This window comes from Diorhabda carinulata, chromosome 6, assembly GCF_026250575.1.
Source record: "Diorhabda carinulata isolate Delta chromosome 6, icDioCari1.1, whole genome shotgun sequence".
NCBI lineage: Eukaryota > Metazoa > Arthropoda > Insecta > Coleoptera > Chrysomelidae > Diorhabda > Diorhabda carinulata.
In genome coordinates this window covers 27,475,823-27,498,983 of record NC_079465.1, presented here as the reverse complement: position 1 = coordinate 27,498,983, position 23,161 = coordinate 27,475,823, and the positions used below count along the sequence as shown (strand labels likewise).

General features: G+C 33.1%; 1 protein-coding gene across 1 annotated transcript in view; it reads right to left on the bottom strand.

Moving 5' to 3' along the window:
- LOC130895269 (disintegrin and metalloproteinase domain-containing protein 10-like) overlaps nucleotides 1-23,161 on the bottom strand; it is a 226,273-nt gene that overhangs the window by 117,913 nt on the left and 85,199 nt on the right. Inside the window, exon 3 of the mRNA XM_057802492.1 lies at nucleotides 18,625-18,743. Coding sequence (XP_057658475.1) covers nucleotides 18,625-18,743 — 119 coding nt within the window. The remainder of the gene's footprint in view (nucleotides 1-18,624; nucleotides 18,744-23,161) is intronic.

Below are 23,161 nucleotides of genomic sequence, written 5' to 3'. Positions count from 1 at the left end.
TGAACTTCTTTAGGTTGTAGAGCTCGAAAAAGACGTGCCTTGATAGATGATAAAGCTCGCGGATCATGGGCCACGTCCGTTTATCGAGTAGATCCCTTCTATGCTTTAAGATGTTCAGTTCTAGATATAATTTGAATTGTTTTTTTTTCTGTATTGAGTCGAGTATATGTGTACAAAATTCCCAGAATTAACGAATTCAGTCTTTGTAGCTGATTAAAATCCGTTTCAGATTACATAGCTTTTAGGTTTTAAGGGAGTTCAAAGTTTTTGTACAGTTGCTTCGGCAATTTCGGCCACATGTACATATTGCTTTCAACCTCAACATCCAATAGGCTAATTTGCGGTGATGGTGGTATTTTGTGTCCAAACATGTCCAAATCAGGAACCGCAGCACCAATTTTACTGCATTAAACTCAATCAGATTGCTTCCATTACATTGTCCATGGGATTGGCTATTTAAACGACGACATAAGTGAACTATTGTCGGCATAGCATAGAGGATAGTTGCAAAGATGTATCCCTGGGAAACATAGTTAAGGGAGGTACTAAGGTAGTCGATAAGTTAAGAAGATAAACCGTATGATCTTTATTTATTTAGGAGGTTGGTATGACACAACCTATAAAATGCATTTCCTTTATTTATCTATAGCTTTAGTCCATATGTTAATTATGGTCTCTGCTGATTTTAGTGTATTCAAGAAACTCAAGGTTTGCTAGTAACGATTTTCTCCATAACCATAACAATCGCTGGGACTAAGGCAATGGGAAGGTAGTTATTGGGAACCGACCGAATCCGTCAAAAAACCCTGTGTATTTATTGAGGTATGGAACGATGCGTTGTCGCGGTACAAGATAAAACTGTTTCGTCAAATTTGAGTGCCCTCAGCCGCACCGGAACGTTGACATATTAACATTAACAATGCTAACAGCATTCTCGACGAAAGATATCGTAGATATTGAAAACAAAATCAATTTGTCTTCAGTCGCTAATCGGACTCTCTCCATGAATTCACACCACTGGTGACTCTTTTAGTTATTTTGAGGTCATCACCATATCTAATCACATTTAGCTTTTGCAATCGCGTTAGTACCAGTGGTAACGGGAGTTTACTCACGTGAATCGACTTCTTCTCTCACTCAATCTTATTTTTGAACTGCTTCGTTCATTCACACACGCTCAATATACTTGTTTTTATGAACCAATTTTATTTTGCGAAGGATTTTCACGACAACATTAGAGCTGAAACAGAAACCGAACGTGCTATTAACTTATAGCTTTAAGTGAAACTGAAAGACAGAGCCAGCTTCTTAACTGAGCAGATTGACGCAATGTTGCCAAATCCCGAGTTTTAACCAAATTCCCGAAAGTTAATTACCATATCTCGTGAGTTGATGTTCCATCAGTATGGATTTTTCATGTTTTAATAATAAACTTATGAAAATTCAATAAAAAAATCGTTGTCTGTTTTTATGAGACACCTATAAGTTTGGATTTACGGTTGAAATTAAACAATTTTATATCTTGTTCATTCGATGTTTGTGAAACTGCAGTAATTGAATTTTACTCGAATTTACATGCAATTTTGTGCATGAAAAAGGAAACATTTCAAGTTGTAACTGTTATAGCTTGTCTAATAATTTCAACAGTCGTATACAATAAAAGTAGATACAGAAACCATATTAAAACTGAAAAATTACATCTTTTTGTTCAGAAATGTGAACACAATAATAAAGAATTTGATTATTGAGAGAGAGAGATTGAAATAATATAAGAACGAAACATATACAGTGTGATACATAATAAAATATTAATATAATGCAAAGAATTTTTTTATGAAAAACGAAGATTTTTAACAAATCACTTGAATGAAGGGTGATATGAATCGGAATTTGAATTATCGTACATTTTTCATCTTGCTAATACATCCAAGCATTTGAAAATACATTGAAATTTGTTGCACAAAGAGACAAGGAGACAAATGGAGAATGTGATCAAACTTAAAAGCTGAGTACAAAGATTGTAAGAATGTTATGACAATATAAAACAGAAAGAAAATATTATTTACAAGGAAAATGATTATATGGTTTCATCCTCTATTCCTTTAGAAGAATCAGCCATTGAGGAGTGGTTTGTAAAGTTTAAACGAGGAAAAATGAGCGACGAGGACGATGCACGCACTGGATGTTCCAAAAGTATTGAGATGAGAACATCGTCCTCAAAAGAATTTTGGATCACCGTAATGTAAATCTTACCGACATATCTATGACCCTAAAGATAACAAAGGATTATGTTGGGCTTTGTTGAAAGTGACGGCCGCGCTAGTTTAGTATCGATCATAAAAACAACGAATTGATGAATATTTGTTGTATTTGGAGCTGTTCATCCCATTTTTTGCATTGATAAATGACAATGGATGAAAGATGACTCTATCATTCCAACTGGGGTGCAATCGATAATCACCCTAATGGACTGTACGTGATAAACCAACACTGAAGACGCAAAAGTCATCATTCGTCAATATTCATCGACTATCTTTAAAGGGGCAAGACTATAAACAGCGACTATTATGTATAGTTATTGGCTAGTTTAATGGAAAAAATCACGATAGAACGGTTCCGTTTGAAGAAGAAAGAAGTGGTATTCAACACAATGTCATGGATCAATGAAAACGATGACAAAATGAAATGGGCTTCGAATTTATTCCGCATCTACCATATTTACCAGATCTGACCACTAGCGACTATTTTCTGTTCACAGATCTCAAAAGAATGACAGCTGGACAGAATTTTTGCACCGATGAAGAGGTTATTGCAGAGACTCAAGCATATTTTAAGGCCAAAGAAAAATGTTATTATGAAAATGGTACCAAAGAATTGTATGACCGCTGGAACCGTTGCATTCTCCTCAATGACAATATTGAAAAATAAAATGTAAAAAAGAAGATCACCCAGTGGATTTTTCAAAATAGTATTGAGACATGGACAGATATGGACACAATTGGATTTTAATGTCACTTTTTTCATATTATAACATATATAATATTTAGAATAATACATTTTTTCTAATAATTTAAAATTTTCTTACTGTCTACTATACATAATCTATGAATAAAAACTTGAGTACAAACCTGAAAGTTTGTCTACAAATACTAGATTTCCTAAAAGCCGGTCTCAAATCATTAATCGTTGAAAAAAGCACCAAGTTACTTTCCGCGTTCGACAAAATTGTTTTCAGAGGGCTGAAATTTTCATCGAAGAACATTTTGAGAATTAAGTGAAGTTAGTTCAAGTCAAAAGAGGTTTGACTTTGAAAGATATATAAAGTGCCGACTTTAATAGCTTCGATATCGATAGTATATATTCTATTTTAATACACTAAGTGACATTAGAAGAATAATTTATCAACCTCTATTGAGGTAATGTGGTTGCCTTACATTAGAAACGGAATAATAACATAATACGCATGGCACTCTATTAATAAGTGAAAAATAATGTCTATACCCCGTATAAAAATCGGTAAACATCTAACAAACCGTCAATCCACGTGGACTCATCATCTCCACTGTTCACCAATGAAAACATCGAATCGTAAACATAAATGCATTTCTATTGGCCGAAACTGTCGGAAGGCTTATGTACACAATTTCTTCGAAATATTCCTGCCAGACAGTGGCGTCGCTTGATAACTTTCAAGAAAAAATTCGTCTCAAGGATAATATTAGAAGGATTGAATATGGGGATCTAAAAGAATCAAGATTTCGGACTTTTCCTGAGGGGAATCATAAACAACTATGTATAAAAATTGTGACTTGGGTTTATATATTGGATGCAATGGAATTCTTCATACAAAATAAAAATAAACGTTATCTCCGCTGAAGTTGAAATATTAAAAACATTTATGTGGCTATAGCTGCTACAATAACAAATTTGACGTTTCAGTAAAATATTATTGCTGAAGTTTATTGAAAGTCATAATGAATCGTTTATCTGAAAAAGAACGAATTGATATTTTAATGATATTAGGATATAGTGATAGGCGTAGAAGTCAAGAAGAAACGTGTAATATCCTTAATAATTTATATCTTAACCGAAATCCAATAACAAGATCTACTGAACAAAGTTTAATGAAACTGGCCAGTGAAAAATTTATCCAAATCAGGGCGTAGAAAAACTGCATCAACTGAAAACAAATTTTTAGTTGTTTGTTTCCTCTTAGAAGACGATCCACATTTGAGTACTAGGAAAATATCCAGGGAACTCGCAATCATCCGTAATGAAAATTTTACATGATAATAAATTCCATCCATGCAAAATAACGTTAGTTCAAGAGTTGTCAGATGACGATTTTGATAAACGTTTGCAATGTTGTTTTGCGATGAGGCCACTTTTTGTATTAATATAAACGTAAATCTTCATGATTGTAGATACTGCTCACGTAATAATCCTTGTTGGATGCGTGAATCCCACACCCAATATACCCAAAAAACTGAATGTATGGACTGGAATAATAGGCGACAAATTAATTGGTCCCTTTTTCATTGAAAGTAACTTAAATGGTTCAGCGTATTTAGATTTGCTGGAAAATAGTTTATACCAGAGTTGGCTCCGATATTTCCATATACAAGTAAGTATTTGCAATTAAATTAAAAAAAACTCGCCCTCCATACATAAAACTCAATCTGTATAAATGATGTTAGTTACTGATAAATATTGTATTTAGCCGATATAATTCATAGAAAATAAATGGAAAAAAATCATCAATCAAAGTAGTCATAACTAGTAATAACTATGTCGACAGATCGAAATAGATGATCTGAAAGAGGTGCTAAGAATCCCTGGTTCCAAAAAGTGAAATTAAAGTTGCGCATCTGTAGAACGTTTGAGCCCTGTTTTCACCTGGGAACCTCGATAATTTCGCTCAGGAAATGAAGAGACTGGACATGCACATAATGGGTATAATTGAATACCGTTGGCCAGACTGCGGATTATGTCAACATAAGTGCGACAACAACCTAAATCAACGAGGCGGCTCGGCGTTGACATCTTGGTTTTATCAGAATACACAAATTATGTCAAGGATTTTGTACCAACAAAGAATTCAATACCAGTTTTATTCAGATTCATATCCCAACTGCTAAAAAGAGGTATGACATGGAAGACGACTTGAAATTCGGGAAAAAATTTTCGGGGAATTTACTTTTCAATTTTTCCTCATAAATATGCTTATAAGAGAATATCGATTTTGGAGCTATTTTGCCAAAATTATCATAGTTAAGGAGGGAATATTTTCTGAAAATGTTTCATGTAAAGTATGGGAAAAAATATAAAATACAAGACGAAACTTGGTTTCACCACTATATTCTGGAGAATAAACGCGCGTCTACGAAGTGGACTAAGACAGACGAATGCGCGCCAGTTGAAGCGAAGGTTCAAGGAAGTTGTATATTGTATATACCTATCTACAGATCAAAACGACGTGATATCCTAATCTATAGTGCTGCAAGACAACCCCAAGGCCGAATATAACTCGGCTCACGATAGAAACGTTGATTGAATTGGGTTAGAAAACACTGAACATCTTCCTTATAGTTCCGATTTGTCACCATGCGACTATTATTTATTTGGTACATTGACAGAGGCACTGGGCGGACTGCGAGTATCCGAAAGCTTCCGGAGAGCTGGAAAAAGGTTGTAGATAGAGTGCAACGGAGACTGGCGAGAATTTTCAGCTCTGTAACTTAATAATACATTCTTTTAAAGGAAAATGCCCGTTTATATTTGAACCAGCCTAATACCCTTACAATTTAGATTAATATTTTCATATTTATAATTAAAGTTTAGAAAACAACTTATTATTCTTAATATTCCAAATTTTTTCTAGATGTAATTATAATATTCTGTAGGGTAATTTTTTCTATAACAACCAGAATCTGTTTAGTTGCTTTCTCAGTCACCGTTTTATTAATATCATTCTTTTATTATCTTATTTTTAATAAAACTTAATATCCTTAATATATTTTTCTTGTTTCCAAGAATTCACGACGTCTGTTCTTCCTGCTGTAATTATTATACCTCCCTTTCTCTTAAGTTATAATTGTGGTTCGAGCATCAGTTTCGCAATTGTTGCGCTATTCAGGATATTCTGCTCTGTTGAATAAATTTCGAACCCCAACAACTGCATATGTTGGAGAGTAACTAACTTTGTTATTCTCTTGGTAATTTCGTAAAATGAATGTGACAATTACATCATATAATTAATAAAATATTTTCATTGAAGTATCAAGTGTAATATGAACTGAAAATCGTATCTATAATGATGGAGAACGAGTCTATGTGAACTTCTTTTCAATATTAGGTTAGACAGTAGTGATGGGCATCTCGGTTTGATAAATTGAGCTAAGGTATACTCTATATTTTTATAATACGCAGTTTCATTGGTTCCAAAAATGTCAAGTCACAGATACCACTCACTATTATCCATCATCTGAATATTCTATCTGCTGATTCAAAAATTCACTAATTTGAAAACAAAATGACTTCGCAACATGAATGATATATCTAATGTTAGTGAATTTTCTTTGATATATCAATAATACAGTACAAAGAAGTTAGAATTGTATTTAATATGAAAAGAGAGGTGGCACGGCTTTGTAAAGAATTAGAAATCACATACCCAAATCAGTCAAAATGTGTAAGAATATTTTTGCCACTGTTTCCACCCATAATTTAAGTTTTTATCATTCATTATTAAATTTTTCAATATTTAAAGTTATGTATGTTACATAAGGAAGGCAAATGAATTTCAGAAGGGCTAAGGTGGACCATAACACAAAAAAGATGTTGAGAAACAATAATTCAGAGTCAGGAAGAGGAAAAACATCGAAGAAGGTGTAAAATCTATCATGGAAGAAAGAAGAAGAAGGCTATTAGTCATAATATAGGTGTGGTACTATTCCTCTAGTAGTCCTTTTCCTAATCTTTTGTACTTCTATTTTAGAATTGATTATTCTGCTTTTCAGAATCACCAGTTTATTACTTAATAGTTCACGTCTAGATCCTTAAGTGGACACTCAGAGACAATCATTTTATTCCCAATAAGGAAGCGAATTATTTTTGAAAAAAAAAAAAATGACTGGAAGATCCAAAAGATTTCAATTATAAACATTGTTAGTTATGTTAATAGGGAGTGATTTTTACATTCAGAAATTGTTATTTGATATAAGTAACAACATAATTTCAGTAAAATTCAGGTCGAGGTTTTATTTTTATTATCAATATAAGCCCCATTACGACGTTATATTGTTGAAGCAACAACGACTGCATTCAGGGAGACCCTGTCTTAGTGGCACGTAAACATTTGTAACACACGTTCTGCTTTTTTGTAACTCATACAACATTATAGCGTACAGGAACTGATAAAGGCAGAAATCCAATAATATAAACCATAAAAGGAGATAGCAGGAAAACGTAGTAAGCCACGTTCTGGTTTTAGTACGAATATCATCTTTTACGACATCTTTGTCCCTTTTATTTTATATTCAGGTATATCAATTTCACTTTGTTAGTTTCTTTTGTTATAATTGAATCTTTTATTATATTTTATTTTTCATAAGAGAGACATTTTATATATTCGCCTACCATTTTATTGAAAATTGAGTGATTTTAAAATTACTCTTATATTCTTTAAACAAATTAAAATTTTTTGACATTTTGAAATAAATTCTAACTGTAACTATTGTACAAGACTAGAATTGGTTGGTTATGTTAGGTTGGTTGGTTAAACCGACTGGATTTGTCCTCAAGTCGGATTAGAGCTTCCGATCGAAAATGCTCTGAAGAGATCCAACAATATAGAAACCGTTCAGTATTTTATAAATCTTTATTCGCAAAACCCAAACATCAGTGCGAATAATAGAATGATTGCGAAGTGCTATTAGATTTTTATTAAAATATAATAAAGAGGACCAGTTTTTGTATAGAAGTACAAATAGTTTATGGTACAACAAGTGAGAGGAATTATAGCAGTTTTCTGCAAATGATTGGAATAATATATCACTTTCTCACGTGTTGTACATTGTACTTTTTCCACAGATGCGTTGTTTAGAATCAAAATGCGACGTTCATTTGAAAGTAGTGTAAAATATGGATAAAAAAATGGAGGAAAAAAATAAAGTATTGAGCAGATTCTATACGACCTGGAAAGTCACTATAAACAGTGAAGAATATTTAAACAGCCGAGAAGAAAGCCACACACTAACTGTTGAAAAAAACTGAACAAGCAGTAAGAACCGTCACGAAAAAAAAATTAGGAAGAATATCCAAAATCCAAAAAAAGAAAATTGAAAATTTAGATATTAATTACTTTAAATTTATCCCCATTCAAGGAAGTTATCCCAACAACATAAAATGAGAGGGGGTGTTATGATTAAAAAGTTGGTAATATATATTTTTTTTAAGATCCAGATAAGAAAATGGTTAATCAGAATTTAATGTTTAGATATCCATGATCCTGAGGAGTATAATTATCTTACAGAAGTATTACTACCACCCTTAAAGTAACCCGTATTAAAATTTGACTGCGGGACGCAACTCGAATACATCCCTTCCAGATTAAGAAACAGGGAAAAGTTGCTAAGAACCAGAACTGTTGAATACGGTGGTTGATCAACTGATTCGAAATGTGAAGGTGCATGTCCTGATGGAAAAGCACTTTTTTTGCTTCAAATGGGGTCGCTTTTTTGCAATTTCTTCCTTTATTGTACGAGCAATTATGCGTAATATTTTGCTGTTATGGATTAACCTAACGGTCACTGTTTGCAATCCACTATCATGACTGTTTATTCGTTTCAACAGTTTAGCGGTGAACGGTGAATGCAGATTTTTCGTACGTACAAATAGTCGCAAAAAATTCGATTCATTTTGCGTAGAACCTGTCAATGAGGACTGAAGAATATTCCTTCAAATGAGTTTTTGGTCCCAATTGAGCAAACAAGGGTCATAACGGACGATTAGTATATGGCAAATGCGTTGTTTTGATATGCAGCATACGTAAACAACTATTTTGAAAAGAAGAGAAGAGAAACTATAATTTGGAAGGGTTAGAAAGATTATTGCATCGCTGGAAAAAGTGTGTGGTCTCAAAAAGAGATTATTTTGAAAAATAACAATGATTACGAAAAAAACTGTCTTGTTTCATTGTTAGGTTGTAAATTTTCAGACAACCCTCGTAGCACACAGGATGTGAATGCTTATGACATTTTTATTTTTTTATACAGTTATATGAATTTAACATTGTATATTAGTATTTTCATGAAGAAAAATGTGCATTTCACTATAAAAACCGTATTTCGCCTGGCATACAACAAAATTATAAGCACTCAAATGTAAATTTTCACAATGGTCTACGCTACAAATACAAAATTTTATGTTATATAATTATTATTATTACTCTAAATTAGTCTAAATTATCGCACACGTTCTTTTTAGAGCATAAACAGAAAATAAACGAGAATTTTTGACCACTCGTATATCCTTAGAACAATACTTGTTCAAGTAGTCGTATATTTTGAATATAACGATTCTTAATCAAATTACGAAATTTCTGCATTTTAGAAATGCTAAAACTGCTCAATATAAAATTCTGGAAATTTATACATGCTTCACAGAAATAATGGTCCCAGAAGTACTTTGCGTAACAGAGAAAAGTTCCTGAAAATAGTCATTAACTGCCGACATCATATTTCCTAGTTTCTCTTGGAGGAACCCTGATCTCACGGCACATCATAGGACCATATCTAGTGATCTAATCACCTTTAAATCATGGTGCGATTCTAATATTGTCTGTTTTAACATTTCTAAAACTATCATATAAGCCACCTATGAAGTCATTGACTCTGTGAAATTCTTAGAGCTTGTTATGGAAAATTCCTTGAAATGGGAGTTACATATTGCCGCCTTATCTAAAAAATGAAGTTCCTCCTGCTTTGCGCTGAGATCAGTTTTCAAAGAAATGAACTTATCCACCTCCTTAACAGTCTATTATGCCCTTATGTCGCATCTCCGATATGCTATTCCCTTCTGGAGTACGACTCATTTTGAGCGAATCTTCAAACTACAAAAGAGAGCAGTTAGATATTTTCTCGGATTTCTTCAAAAGACTAAAAACTCTGACTCTTCCTTTCTTTTCAATCTTTGAATCCGTTTGCCTAATTCGTAAGCACGCTTCTACAATTTCAGAAGATCGATGCATGACTATCCACTTAGAAACGCGGTCTACGACCTTCACCTATCTACTCCACATTTAGAATTAGTAAAGGGCTCAATATTTTACAGTGCAAAAAAATGCACAATCATTTGCCAATTGTAATCAAATCGATATCTTTTCCCGCATTCGGCAATAGTTTTTGAGGGTATATCTACTGGAAAGTGCTTTCTACTCTGTAAACGACTCCTATTCTCATAATGATATTTAATTCAGGACATGCTGCATACTGGTTTTATTTGAAAAACCGACGCCTAGACGTTGCTTGCAGGTGGAACGGTCTTTGCCGTTATGGTTGGTTATGAAACAGTGCAAGATTCGGTCTTATTTATATGAAACATTGTCAAACACTTGACGGTAACATCTTCACGACGCTGTTTTAGTTCCATTGTTACCAACTTGTCGAAATTTTCAAATAATATGCAATGTAACGCACTTTTTGAAATGCCTACTATGTTTGCTAGCTCACGCATTTTCGGTCGACGATCATCTAGTACCGCATTGTGGATATTCTTCAACATTTCTGAAGTCATCACCTCATTTGATCGACCACTGCGATGCAGCTCTTCGCAGGTCGTACGGCTTCGTTTAAACTTTGCTACTCAATGTTTCACTGTTGATAATGAAGGACCAATCTCACCCAGAGTACAATCTAGTTCACCTTTATATTGGTTGGACTAAAGCCTTACAAATTAAAGTATTGAACCACATAACGATGACCAATTTTTACCATGTTTACAAATTCACTGAAAACGTTCACTATTGATGGCTGTCAAACAAATACTAAACAACGTGGAGTCTTCAAACTTGAAATATATGATATATAGATTGTGTACTGTCTGATACAGTGGTATTTGCATGAACAGATATTTTGTCCATTTCCTTTTTTAATTACATGAAAACTGAAGGAACTGATTATTTTTCGGTGCATTTGGAGTGAGATCCACAAAATTATAATCACAGTACTTCGAGAGAAATCATCTCAAAAATCACCTCTTATGCAGACGTGCAGAGGAAAAATAATTATCCCTATCTGTATTGTGATTTCATTGATCGAAATTGTGCTCTAAAACCTGCTGTATTTTCTTTAATCGTGCTTATTATGATCAGTAAAGTACGTTCGCCCAAGAATGGTTTTTCTTCTATAAATATTGATAAATAATCGCGCAAGCACAATTAGAACCTTCAGTTGTTCATATCACTAATTGTATCTTCTGATTTTTTGATTAAAAATTATATATAATTTCATGTTTCTCATGACGGTTTTGATATTTTTAACCGCAGCGCATTCGTCATTTTTACGAATCCAATAATTACGTAATTTTCTATTGTTTCATATGTTTCGAGAAGATTATTATCCAATATTCAAATTAGTTTTAAACTTTATTGTTCCTAATAACCAGGTACTAGAATGGATGAGTTGTAAGTTTCATATTTTGCATCGTTTCAATGAATTTAGAAATGTATCAAATTTCCACTTTCAAACCTAAAGTTGGAGTACAAAACTTAATTCTATGCAGAATAAATGAAAAAAGTATTTTTCGTTTTACAAATTCTTCCTCGGATATCTTTTCAGTGTCTCAAGAAATATTCAAAAATGAACAACTATATCATTAGCCGGTTAATGTAGAATCAATTAATTTTTTTGTAAAAGCCAAATCAACATTCAGGAAAAGTGAATGTTTTTGTAAGGATTCTCAGAAATTGAAATACTGCACAAACACTCTTTATTAGATTTAAAGATTTAAAAGTTGTTGCTTTGGTTTTAGGATTACAAACGGGCTACATTGTATACTGCTGCTTTTTATGCGAGTGGAACAGCCGAAAGAGAAAGGAACATTATGTAAGAGCAATATGACCGCTAAGAACTTTGAGAAATGTAACTTTTTTAACGAAAAATAATATTACCAACTTTGCTCATCAAATTAGGGTAATAAAATATTGAGAAAAAGCCATGGACGATGATGGAACCGGTCTTTAATTTTTATAACAAAAATTTCCTTCTTTGAGTGACACTAAAATAAAGAAGGAGTCAAAAAATCCATTACCACCTTAAATGAAAAAAAAAGAGGAGCTTGGATGGCGTTTGTCAGAGTTACTGAAAACTTGTTGGGTAAATACAAATCTTCTCAATATTCTGATATCATCAAATAAATGCTGAATGATAAGTTTTGGGCGCTAGACAAACAAGGAGACTGCTTTCATCAAGATACCACCACAATTGAAAAGCGCTTCCATGGAAAATTCGAATCAGATTATTTTCACTTAGACTTGGGTCTTGGAATATAGGAGACATGTGAAACGGTTCTTTGAAAGCTGATAGGTCACATCGTCAATATTTTTATTTGTTTTAAAACAAAATTTCAATTAAAAAAGACCCAATATGAACCAAATTTATCAAAAAAAAAACATATAAAAAAGGTCTAAGAAGTGAAAAATTTAATTGAACATATTTACATTATTGATGTTTCTATTGAAAATCTCGATTGGAAATACTATTCGATAACGAAATGAATTGATTTAAAATTAATTTCTGTATACTAATTTAAATGATTTATAAACTGTGTATTTTTGAATAACCTTATGGAAATATGCTCTTCATACACAAATAAAATAAATGGAGAGAAAACCCATTCAACTTGAAGTTTCTAAAACAAGATGAAAATCCTATTCCAATTTTTCCAAGCAATGCCTTGGATTTATAGGAGGCGATTTGGATCGTATGAATTTAAATGAAATCGATAAGAGTGAGGGAGGCCATACAAATGCAATTTCATTCCCTTGGAGAATTCCAACTTATGCCAATTACCTACACTCGACCCATCGTAATTTGAAATTAGTGCGAATATCACAAGATAAAAAATCTAGCGTGGTTTCTAACTCGATATTTTTTTTAGAGGATGAAAGGGAATATTCAGTTTCTAAAATATTGCTTTCTCATACAAGATAATACATAATTATGTACATTAATATTTTATTCAAAAATAATGGTGAGTTTTACGTATCTATACCATTACGAGGGTTGCTACTTAATTATAACTTTATGATGACAGACATGTCAGATTTGTCATATCTCAAAACTCAAAAGTAGCAACCCTCGTAATGTTTATTTGGAAATATAATTGAGTAGTGAGACAATAGAAGATACTGAAAACAATCAATATCAGAAATCAGTAGAAAAAATGAAAATTCATCATTAATCATCTTCACATGCGGGACATTTAATATCAAAATAGAAATTGGAAGGCAGATAGATACCACGTTAGAAGGAACAAAAATAGAGAAAATTTAAAATTTAAAATTTAATTATATCAGTTAATGAAGAAGAAGATAGTCGGAAGATTCGAAAGAATCAATCAAAAAAGAAATGGAAATATGACAAGATTAAATACAAATTGAATCAATTGAGATGTAGAGGAGAGTTAATTTAAGTACATTATACTAAAGACAATAATGAAAGTATGTGTCATTACCAGAACTAATGGCAACAAAACAATAACAAGATGGTGGAACAATGTTGAAAGACTGAAGAATACGATAATCAAAAAATAAACTCGTGACCATAAACAACGCATCACCCTTTATTTCAATATGAAAACCTAAAACGTTAATCTTTCGGGTTTCTTTTTTTTTATGTCACAAAAAGTTGAAGTATCTTAAATGTTAGCGATAAAATGTAGCAAAATTTCTTATCAGCAGACTGGTTCATATTCTAGGATGCCTGGACAAAGACGTCCTTCAGTTTTAACTCCTCGAGATGACCGTTTTTTGCAATTAAATTCATTAAGAACTCTGTCAATGACAAGTATCGAGCTCAACAGCCTTTTACGAGAAGTCTTAAATCTCTGATAAATCAATAATACGACATCTTCAGAATGCTGGTCTACACAGCAGAAGAGTTCTCCAGAAACCTTTGAAGAGCAGCATCGTGTTGCTAAACTAAGATTTGCAAGGCAACATTTATATTGGAATTTGGAAATTGGTGTTTACTGACGAGACAAGAATCAGTCTAATAGGTCCAGATGGACGTAATCAAATTCGAAGACAGCGAGAAGAAAGATTTGCACAGTCTTGTATCATTCCCAGGGAGCCGTTCCAAGGAGGGTCTATCATGTTTTGGGGACGAATTTGTTTTGATGTCGGCACAGAATTAGTGTCTTTTCCTAGACCCGCCCTTAACGCAGCAAGATACATAACTGACATTCTTGAAAATCACGTCGTTCCGTTTGGGCCATTTATTGGTGATGATTTTCGTTTAATGCGTGATAATGCTAGACCACACGTTGTGGAAAATGTTCTGAATAAACTAAACGAAGTAGGAATTCATACTCTGACTGACCACCAAGAAGTCCAGATATGAATCCTATCGAGCATATCTGGGACATTTTAAAACGCCGCATTCATCGTCGAAATCCATCTCATCAAAATTTAATTGAGCTTGAGTGAGCGGCATTAGAGCAATGGGAGAATATATCCCAAGAAGTGATACAGCACCTAATTGAAAGCATGCCCAGGAGAATGTTAGCAGCAATTACATCCAGAGACAGAAATACACGCTACTAGCGTTTTCAAAAAGGAACATTATTGTTTAGAATGCAAGTTTTATTTTTGAGAAAATTTGGTTAGGTCTGGAGAAACTTTGGCAAAAAGATGAGAGAAGAGAGTATAGGAAATCAGAACCATATAAGTTAATCCTAATAAGGATCTATAAGGCAATCCTGATCAGTAACCTGATCGGGACTTCATTACTGATTGCGTTACATCCTCATCAGGTCTTTGTCAGGTCTTTATCATGACCTATACCTTACCAGATTGCGAAATCACCTGAAAAAGTCCTTATCGGGTCCCTCCAAAAAATTCTACTATTCTATTTTAACTTTTCAAAACAGTCGTTTAAGCATGCATTCTCGTCCAAACAAAATTTCTTATCTGCAAGTGAAATCTCAAGGTTAGTATACAGGTGAAAGTTGCTGTGGGCCAGATCAACAAATTCGATGTGCTTGAATTTTATCCATTGCGAAAAACGGAGTGTGAGAAGGTGTGGTTGTCCTATTTAAAAAGTAGGTCGCTTTTTAGCGATTTCTCCTTTTTTCATATCAACTAATGATGTTTAATACTCTACCTGTTATTTTTCACCTTTTAAGGGATTAAAGTCTTTTTACAGTCCACTGCCTTTACTGTTTTTTCGTTTCAGGATTGTTATGATGGATGAAGTTTCATCTAATGTTATGAGTAGATAAAAAAATTCGACTCATTCTGCTTAAACCACGTTTATAAGGTCTAAAAACTGTTCATAAGAATGTGCTTTGCTTACTATTAGACACTGTAGTAAGCATTTCAAATGGTGACCAAAAAAGACCTCTCAATGAAAATTAATTTTTCGTTCGATTTATTTCTGAAATTGTTACTTTTTTTGAACAAGACATTCATTCATTTTATTTCAAAAGTTCCCGTACTTTAAAATTTGCATAGCCATTATATTCAAGTGATCTTAGATTCTGTGCAGTCCGTATGCTTTTTTTCTAGGAACATCTGAAGCACCTAATCAATTCCCGTAGCGTCATTCGTACGTAATGCAATATTCAGTGTTGAAAAATTAATTAACTCTCTATCAATTAAACCTTGTAGTACAGCCGCGTTGCATCGTGTTTTCAAAAATTCTCATTTTCATTTTTCCTGCAATTTCTCTCATGCTAATTGGCTTTCATGGTTTATATTCAAGTTGATGAGTTCTCATCCGTTGCGCGTATTTCCATGAAAAAGGGGAGTATAATGTAAAGACTGCATCAAAGCAGTCGTGTATTATAATGAAGACAAATGGCCTTTCATTAACGTGAAGATCGTTACAATCAAAGCCACATTATGATATTATCTTTTTTTATTATTCATAGTCAGAGTGCATTATCACAATTTGATGTACGCGTCATAAAAAAGCCAGAGCGTCTCATTTTTATTCATTACAAGCGATTAACTTGGAGCTCTATTCCTTAAAAGAAAAAAATAGTTGATGAGAAAGTGAACTACATCCCACATTTTACTCAAAATATGTTTTAGAAGCTGTACTCAATTTCAAAAATTTGGGATTGAGTTGATGACGTGAAAATAATGAGATATTCTGAAAATATTGCCATAAATTGTAATTATTTATTGAAATACGGAAGGTATTAAAACACAATCTCATGTTAATCTTAAAACAAGCGTACGTAAAATTTAACCACAATTTGACGTATCAACGACAACTATTCATAGGATACTCTAGGCCATGGATGTAGAGGATTATCCAGCAAGACTGGCCTTATCTCGTTGGTTTTTTAGATAAACAACGAGTTGATATTACATTTGTTGGAAAAGTACTGTTTACTGATCTAGCTGGTTCCACACGAAACGGTTTTATCAATTGACACAAATTAGATTTATGGGCAGATGAAAATCCTCACGATACAATTGAACCAAGAATCAACATCGATTTTGTATTAATGTGTGAGCAGGAATAGTAGGTAATACTCAGCGATACTTAGAATTTTTCCAAAATGATTTTCCATCCATGTTATGTGATATACTAAACATTCGCAAAGACATGGATTGGTCAGGGAGGTCCATTTCTACATTTCATTTTTTTCCGTATGCAGTTCAATGTTTGATTGTGTGTCAAAACCTCCTGTGAGTATTTTGAATAAATAATTATGATAATTTTCTCCATGGCGACGGTTTTCTGAGAATCTACATATTTCCTAACGAGGATTTGTAGGAAAAATATTTTTTATTTTCACGTCATCTACTTACACGTGAATTTTTTGCATTAAGTAACGGAACACGTTGTATTCGGATGACAACTGATAATATGTTTAGCGATACGTGCATATTGCATCATCTTTTTTCGCAAGGTAAGCGGTGCGTGGGCGGGGGAAGCCCGTGGTTGGATGGTTGCACACGTGGAATTTTAATGGCTATTAGGAACTTCGACGGAAAGCATCGCGCTTTTTATATGCGCACATTTTACGAAAACGGTCGTTCATACGTCTTGACGAGGCGACTTTATTGTTCAGAATATGTATTAAGACACATTAATAAAGCTCCGAATACAAATTTAATTAAAATATGGTTTTAGTGTTTTGAAGAGACCAGTTCCACGTTCAAAGCACCAGCAAAAGGTCTTTCAAAAACGTCTAGGATAACAGAAAATATTGATAGGGGAAGGATTCTTTATCAAAACTCTCAAAATAAGTTATGTAATAAGTTGTCTTATGCGGATTTTCCTCAATCTCTAGAACTACATCTAACTTTTATTTATCAGTAAATTGAACATTTCTACCTGGTTTTTCAATTTTGCTAACTGTAGACTGCGAAACTTGTTGACCATGGTATTTATTATTAAAAATTTCCTTTTGTGTTTTTGTTTTATTACTACAATCAAACTTTAAATATCTAAATGAAAGCAGACCAGACTAGATTCCTATCAATTGTTTATTTGGTTTTTTGATTCATATTTTAATATCTTCAAAGAGTTTTTCCTGATGTACATACATGAAAATACCTGATTATTTCCAAAGTATATTTTAATAGACCAGACAATATTGCTGATTTGGAGGTCATACAACATTTACAAGAATTCTAAAATCGCCTCGGTTATTGTCAAGAAGTGAATGGTGGTCATTTTGAACATTTATCAAAATTTTACATCTTAAATCTGAGTTATGATACCAACAAATTCAAAATTGCTGAGCAGAGGACTAAAATCCCTTTCTAACAAAGTGCCATACGACCCTCTTTCTTACTTAAAATTTGCCAAGGGGTGCTTATAATCCAAAAGGGTTGTTCATACTGTGAATTTAAGAAAAAAAATCGCACCTGTTTATGGTTTTTATCACATATTACATAATAAAGTTGAAATTCAATTTATTCCACAATGTACACTAAATGTTGTGCGAAGAATTTGATGAAGAATTCGATTCTACCACCTAATTCGATATATTTTAGGAAATTTCTCTCTGAAAATCGCTGTACGTAATCCCTTTCTAACATATGGTACATTATTTTGTATTTACAAAACGTATCCTCAATATCAAACCTCCGTTTAATTGGTTTATTTTGAAATATTATACAACAAACTGTATAAAGTTATGCGTGTCGTTTTAAAATTCCAGGCGTGCCAGATCTAGCACGCGTGCCATAGGTTGCCGACATCTAGTCCAAACATTATTGAAATCTTTAAGGACACTCCTAGAATATTCGATAAAAACATAATGATATAAATAAAGGATGAAGAAGAATGACCCAAGTTAACAACCTATCTCGTTACAGTATGAAACAACAATAAAAATCTTGACCGACTCTTTTATAAAGTAGCTATAGTAAAAGCTTACCTTCTAAATTTCCAGTGTAAACAATCCTTGGGTCGAAATCGATAATACCGTTCGTTGATTCGAACGAAATATCGTCAGCAAACACTTCGTTGTCAGGATATAGCATCAGTTTGAATAACCTGGAAACAAAATTTGATTTCATTTCATTACTTGAGTAAACGCTGACATTTTCAAACAAGTTATATCAAGTATTGAAAAATTCCGAAATCAAACGAATCGTTCTAAAGCCATTCTGAATGAAATTTTCCAATTTCTTGATAAAATATTTATGCTTTTAGTTGTCTTGAATCGACATTTCCCCTGTTACAGCTACAAACTTTTACATAAACATTAATTGTTTTTTAAACTAAATTAAATATATGATCAAACAAACCAAAATGATTATATATAATTAAAGTTAATTTATACAAAATTTTTAACAAATTAATTCAACGATTATAGCGACCATATTATTTTTCAATATAATTTTTATACAAGGATTTATCATTAGCCTCAGAATATGCTTCAGTTTCGACGATAACTTCTGCATCGGGACAAAATTGTTATCCAGACCTTCTCTCGAGGTCTCAAAATAGAAAAAATTCACCGAAGGGCGGATCTGGAAAATACGGTGGATACGTAAGCAACTCAGAACCCAAATCGTACAATTTAGACATCGCTTTTATTGATTTGTGCATTGGCTTGATGAAACAGCTTTCTACTTTTAAATGAAGCTGTTTTTCTGTGATTTCGCTTCAGTAAAGCTACATAATAGTTGCTTTTTAAGGGTTTTCCTGTTTTTAAGAGTGTGGATCAATATTATACCATGCGTATTCTAAAATATTGAGGCCATAACCCTGCCAGCCGACTTTTGCGTTTTCAACTTTTTGAAATCGGTTTATCACGTGCAGTCATTTCGTATGACTTTTGTCTGGTGTGAAATGATAGAGCCATTGTCACACTTCGAAGCAATAATTCGGATTATACAGCTCAAAGCAACGCTCGGAATCATCAATAAGTTCTTTTTAGTCGATTGAGAGCATCAACCACTTTGAACAGAGCTTTCGTATCAGCAATTTGTTATGGTTTTTGGTTAATTCTAAGCTCGCGCGGTACCCAGAGCTTCCGCATTCCCACATACGTCCAGAACGTTTCTTTGATATCTTTAGGGTCTTAACTACCTCAATTACTTTCATTCTATAGTTATTTACATTTATTTTTTGGATTTTTCTGATGATTTCGGTGGCAGCATCTTTGGGGCGACCACTGCTCGCATCATCCTCGGTACTCATTTCACCTCGTTTGAACTTGTGAAATCTATCCTGTTTTATCATGTATATAGAATCTAAAGTTTGGCGAATGCGATGGGCAGTACCCTGAAAGACGAGTTGCAAAAACACGGCGGCAACTTCTTTATATTGTTTTTATAACTTATTCACAGTATATTGGCCGTTTTTGTTTGTTTAAATTCTAGAACCCAACTAGAGCTCGCAGGTTTCAACTCGTTACAGATATATTCGTAGCTATTCTTCCTGTTGAATCAAATTGAATTGAAGCTAAATGAATTGATAGAAAAAAACTCTGATTCTGATGCTATTTTGGCTTTCGATCTTTTTTCAGTTTTTCGTATCAAGTGTATTCTTCTCATATGAATTATGAATAGCTCTACGTATAAAATCTTGCGATGTGGTGACAAGTTTTTGTTTATTTTTTTCTCTATATTCACTACGATCCACAAAAGCTTCATCATCAATTTTCATTGATTCTGTAATTCTTATTATGATTATTATTAACAATATTAACTAAATATTTTCAAAACTTTAAAACTATTTGAGTAATATTGTCAAGATATTATTCCTATTGTATTTTTAACAGTGTATTTACATACAAAATAGCAAAAGATTGGAAAACCGGATTGAGTTCCCTCGTTAAAATAAATCAATAATCGAATTTGGTATAAAACTCAGTGTAAAATTTGAAATTAATGAAAACGAATCGTCACATTGTCAATAAGAGTTTATCCGACTAACCAATCTGATTATTTCGGATTTAATTTTCATATTAAAAAATTGTTTTGGCTGAACAGTATTCCATTCGATTGATATCATTTGAAGAATTTTAAAATTTTATGGAATAACTCGCCGACTAAGCTGAAATCATTTAACTAACTTTCATATAAAATGTTTTGAACAATTGGTTGTTTGGAATTAACTTAAAAGGTTGAATAACAAAACCATATGACACTAATTCCACCTGTAAAAACAACATCAAGAATCAAGGTATCACATAAATTAGGATTTCAAACTAATTTATTTTTCTGAATTGAGATCAATTTCTATTAGGATCATTGTTTTAGTTTCCTCAAAGTGATACTTATACTAAATACACTTAACAAACAGAGCGACCCAAACAACAGTCGATGCGTGATCTAAGCATGATCACCACGCGCCTCTGCATCTATTGGCTATAATAAACATGCCTCCTCATGCTGGTCAATTAGATTTTAATATTTAATATTTTAGTTTAATATTTTTAAAATGTCAGATACTGATACGGCTAAGGAAACTGCTGATTGGTGTTACCACGATCCACCTAAAAAAAGGCCAAAAAAAAACTGCATTGATGCAACAGAATGTAATTTTGAACATTCACAAAAATGAAGTTGAAGCCCTTTATTGTCGATGGAACGTGAAAAGTAGAAAACATTGCTGGAGTAGCCTCCTCAAGTGTTTATGCAGTAACTAGAGAATCTAAACAAAGGAATTCTTTTTCTACTCCGAAACTACACCCCTAAAAATACTATTGACTTGCTAGACGTTTGTGTCTTAAACGCTATTAGAAGGAAAGTCATTTTCCTTAGGATCTTAGGATCGAGAAGTGCGATATACATAAATACCAAACAAAACAATATAAGCAGAACAAAAAACTAAACTAAGTCGCGCGTGCAGAATCTCTAAGAGCAGCGTAGCTCCGCTGAAATCTGAGCGTTAGAGATCTGCTCGTTTCGCTGTCCCGAGACAAAGTAGGCTACGCTTCGATTCAAAACGTCTCGCCTGGGTTCGTGTAAGTATGTTGGTTATTTCTAAAACCAAACCAATAGATTGACTTAATTGTATGCTATTAGGACATTAAGGAGGTTATAAATGAAATATGACCTAAAATTCCCTAAAGAAGGTACATGGAGTGGTAGTCACAAATATATTCAGTTTTAAAAGATGTGAATGATGATGCTGACCTACGAAATTTTAAAAAGTCGACATTCCGCAATTTTTTGAAAACAGTTTTAAACTAAAGAAACAATAATTTATAGCTCGAGACACCAGAACTAGTATTATGTAAACGAGAGTATGAATCCATAAATTCTTCGAGACAAGCCATTTCAAATGACCTGTCCACTGGATTGAAGAACCCTTTTGGTGGAAATCACATATTATTCTCTCAACAAACTGAGTGTGTCTGTAAACAGATGCCATCAAAAATAAAACCAAGTCTCGCAACTCCTTTCTTTTGAGTTGTGAGTTGTGAGATTCATCTAATACCAAATGGATTGATTTATTCAGACCCTACTTAAGGGACCTTGTATCTTAAGTTATTACGTAACTAGCTAATCCACACAGGAAATGAGACTTGGTCTGCCAATTCAAAGATTCTTTATTCGGTGACATTGTTCTAATTAATGATAGTGATTCCGCAATGGTTGGCTTCTTGTGAAAAACTCTCCGCCAGATATAACCAAATTAAAATCATACATCCAAGCCTACGTCTCTTCAGGAGGAAGTTTTTTTCTAATAACCATCTTGACAACTAGATGGGAGGCCCTCACTGATCCAATGTAAGTGCAACTTAATGCTTATTTTGATTACTGTTACATTATTACTATTTTTATTGACATAAATACATGATGATGAGGATGAATGAACCAAAAAGGATATAAAAGTTATAGCATTCTTCCATTTTTTTTTAAATCTTACTTCTTGATTCTTTATATGAATATTGATATATGTTAATGGTTCAGATAAATTATTTAAACTATTTAGTTAGTAGAAAAACTGAAGAATCGGCTATAAGGTACTAGAAGAAGATGTATAAAGGTAAAAAATCATTTACTGGAATTAGTTACAGGGGTTTAGACAGAAAAAGATATTCCTGAGGACCTTTGACCAAAGAGGATCTTTTGACAGTATTAACCTTAGTAGAAATAAAGTATCACGAAGAAGAGTTTCGTCGAGACGTTGCTGCCTCAATGGATACTTAGATGTGCCAGATTTAGCAGAGGATGCAGCATGCATATTCTGCTATGTAGAAGACAAAACCTATGGATCTACAAAGCATCTGTGATAGCGGGAGCCATCCCACATCTTGAATTTTCTGAAATCAATCATAATAATAGATCATTTATAACTACTGAGCACCCCAGTACCACAGCAAAAAAGGGGACACAAGCAAAATAATTAGTATACAGTAGTAGCTCACGGCAGAAATGAAAAACCTTTATAGGTTTACAATAAGATTTTATGGGTGTTTCGATTCAAAGAAAGACACTATAACAATATTAAGA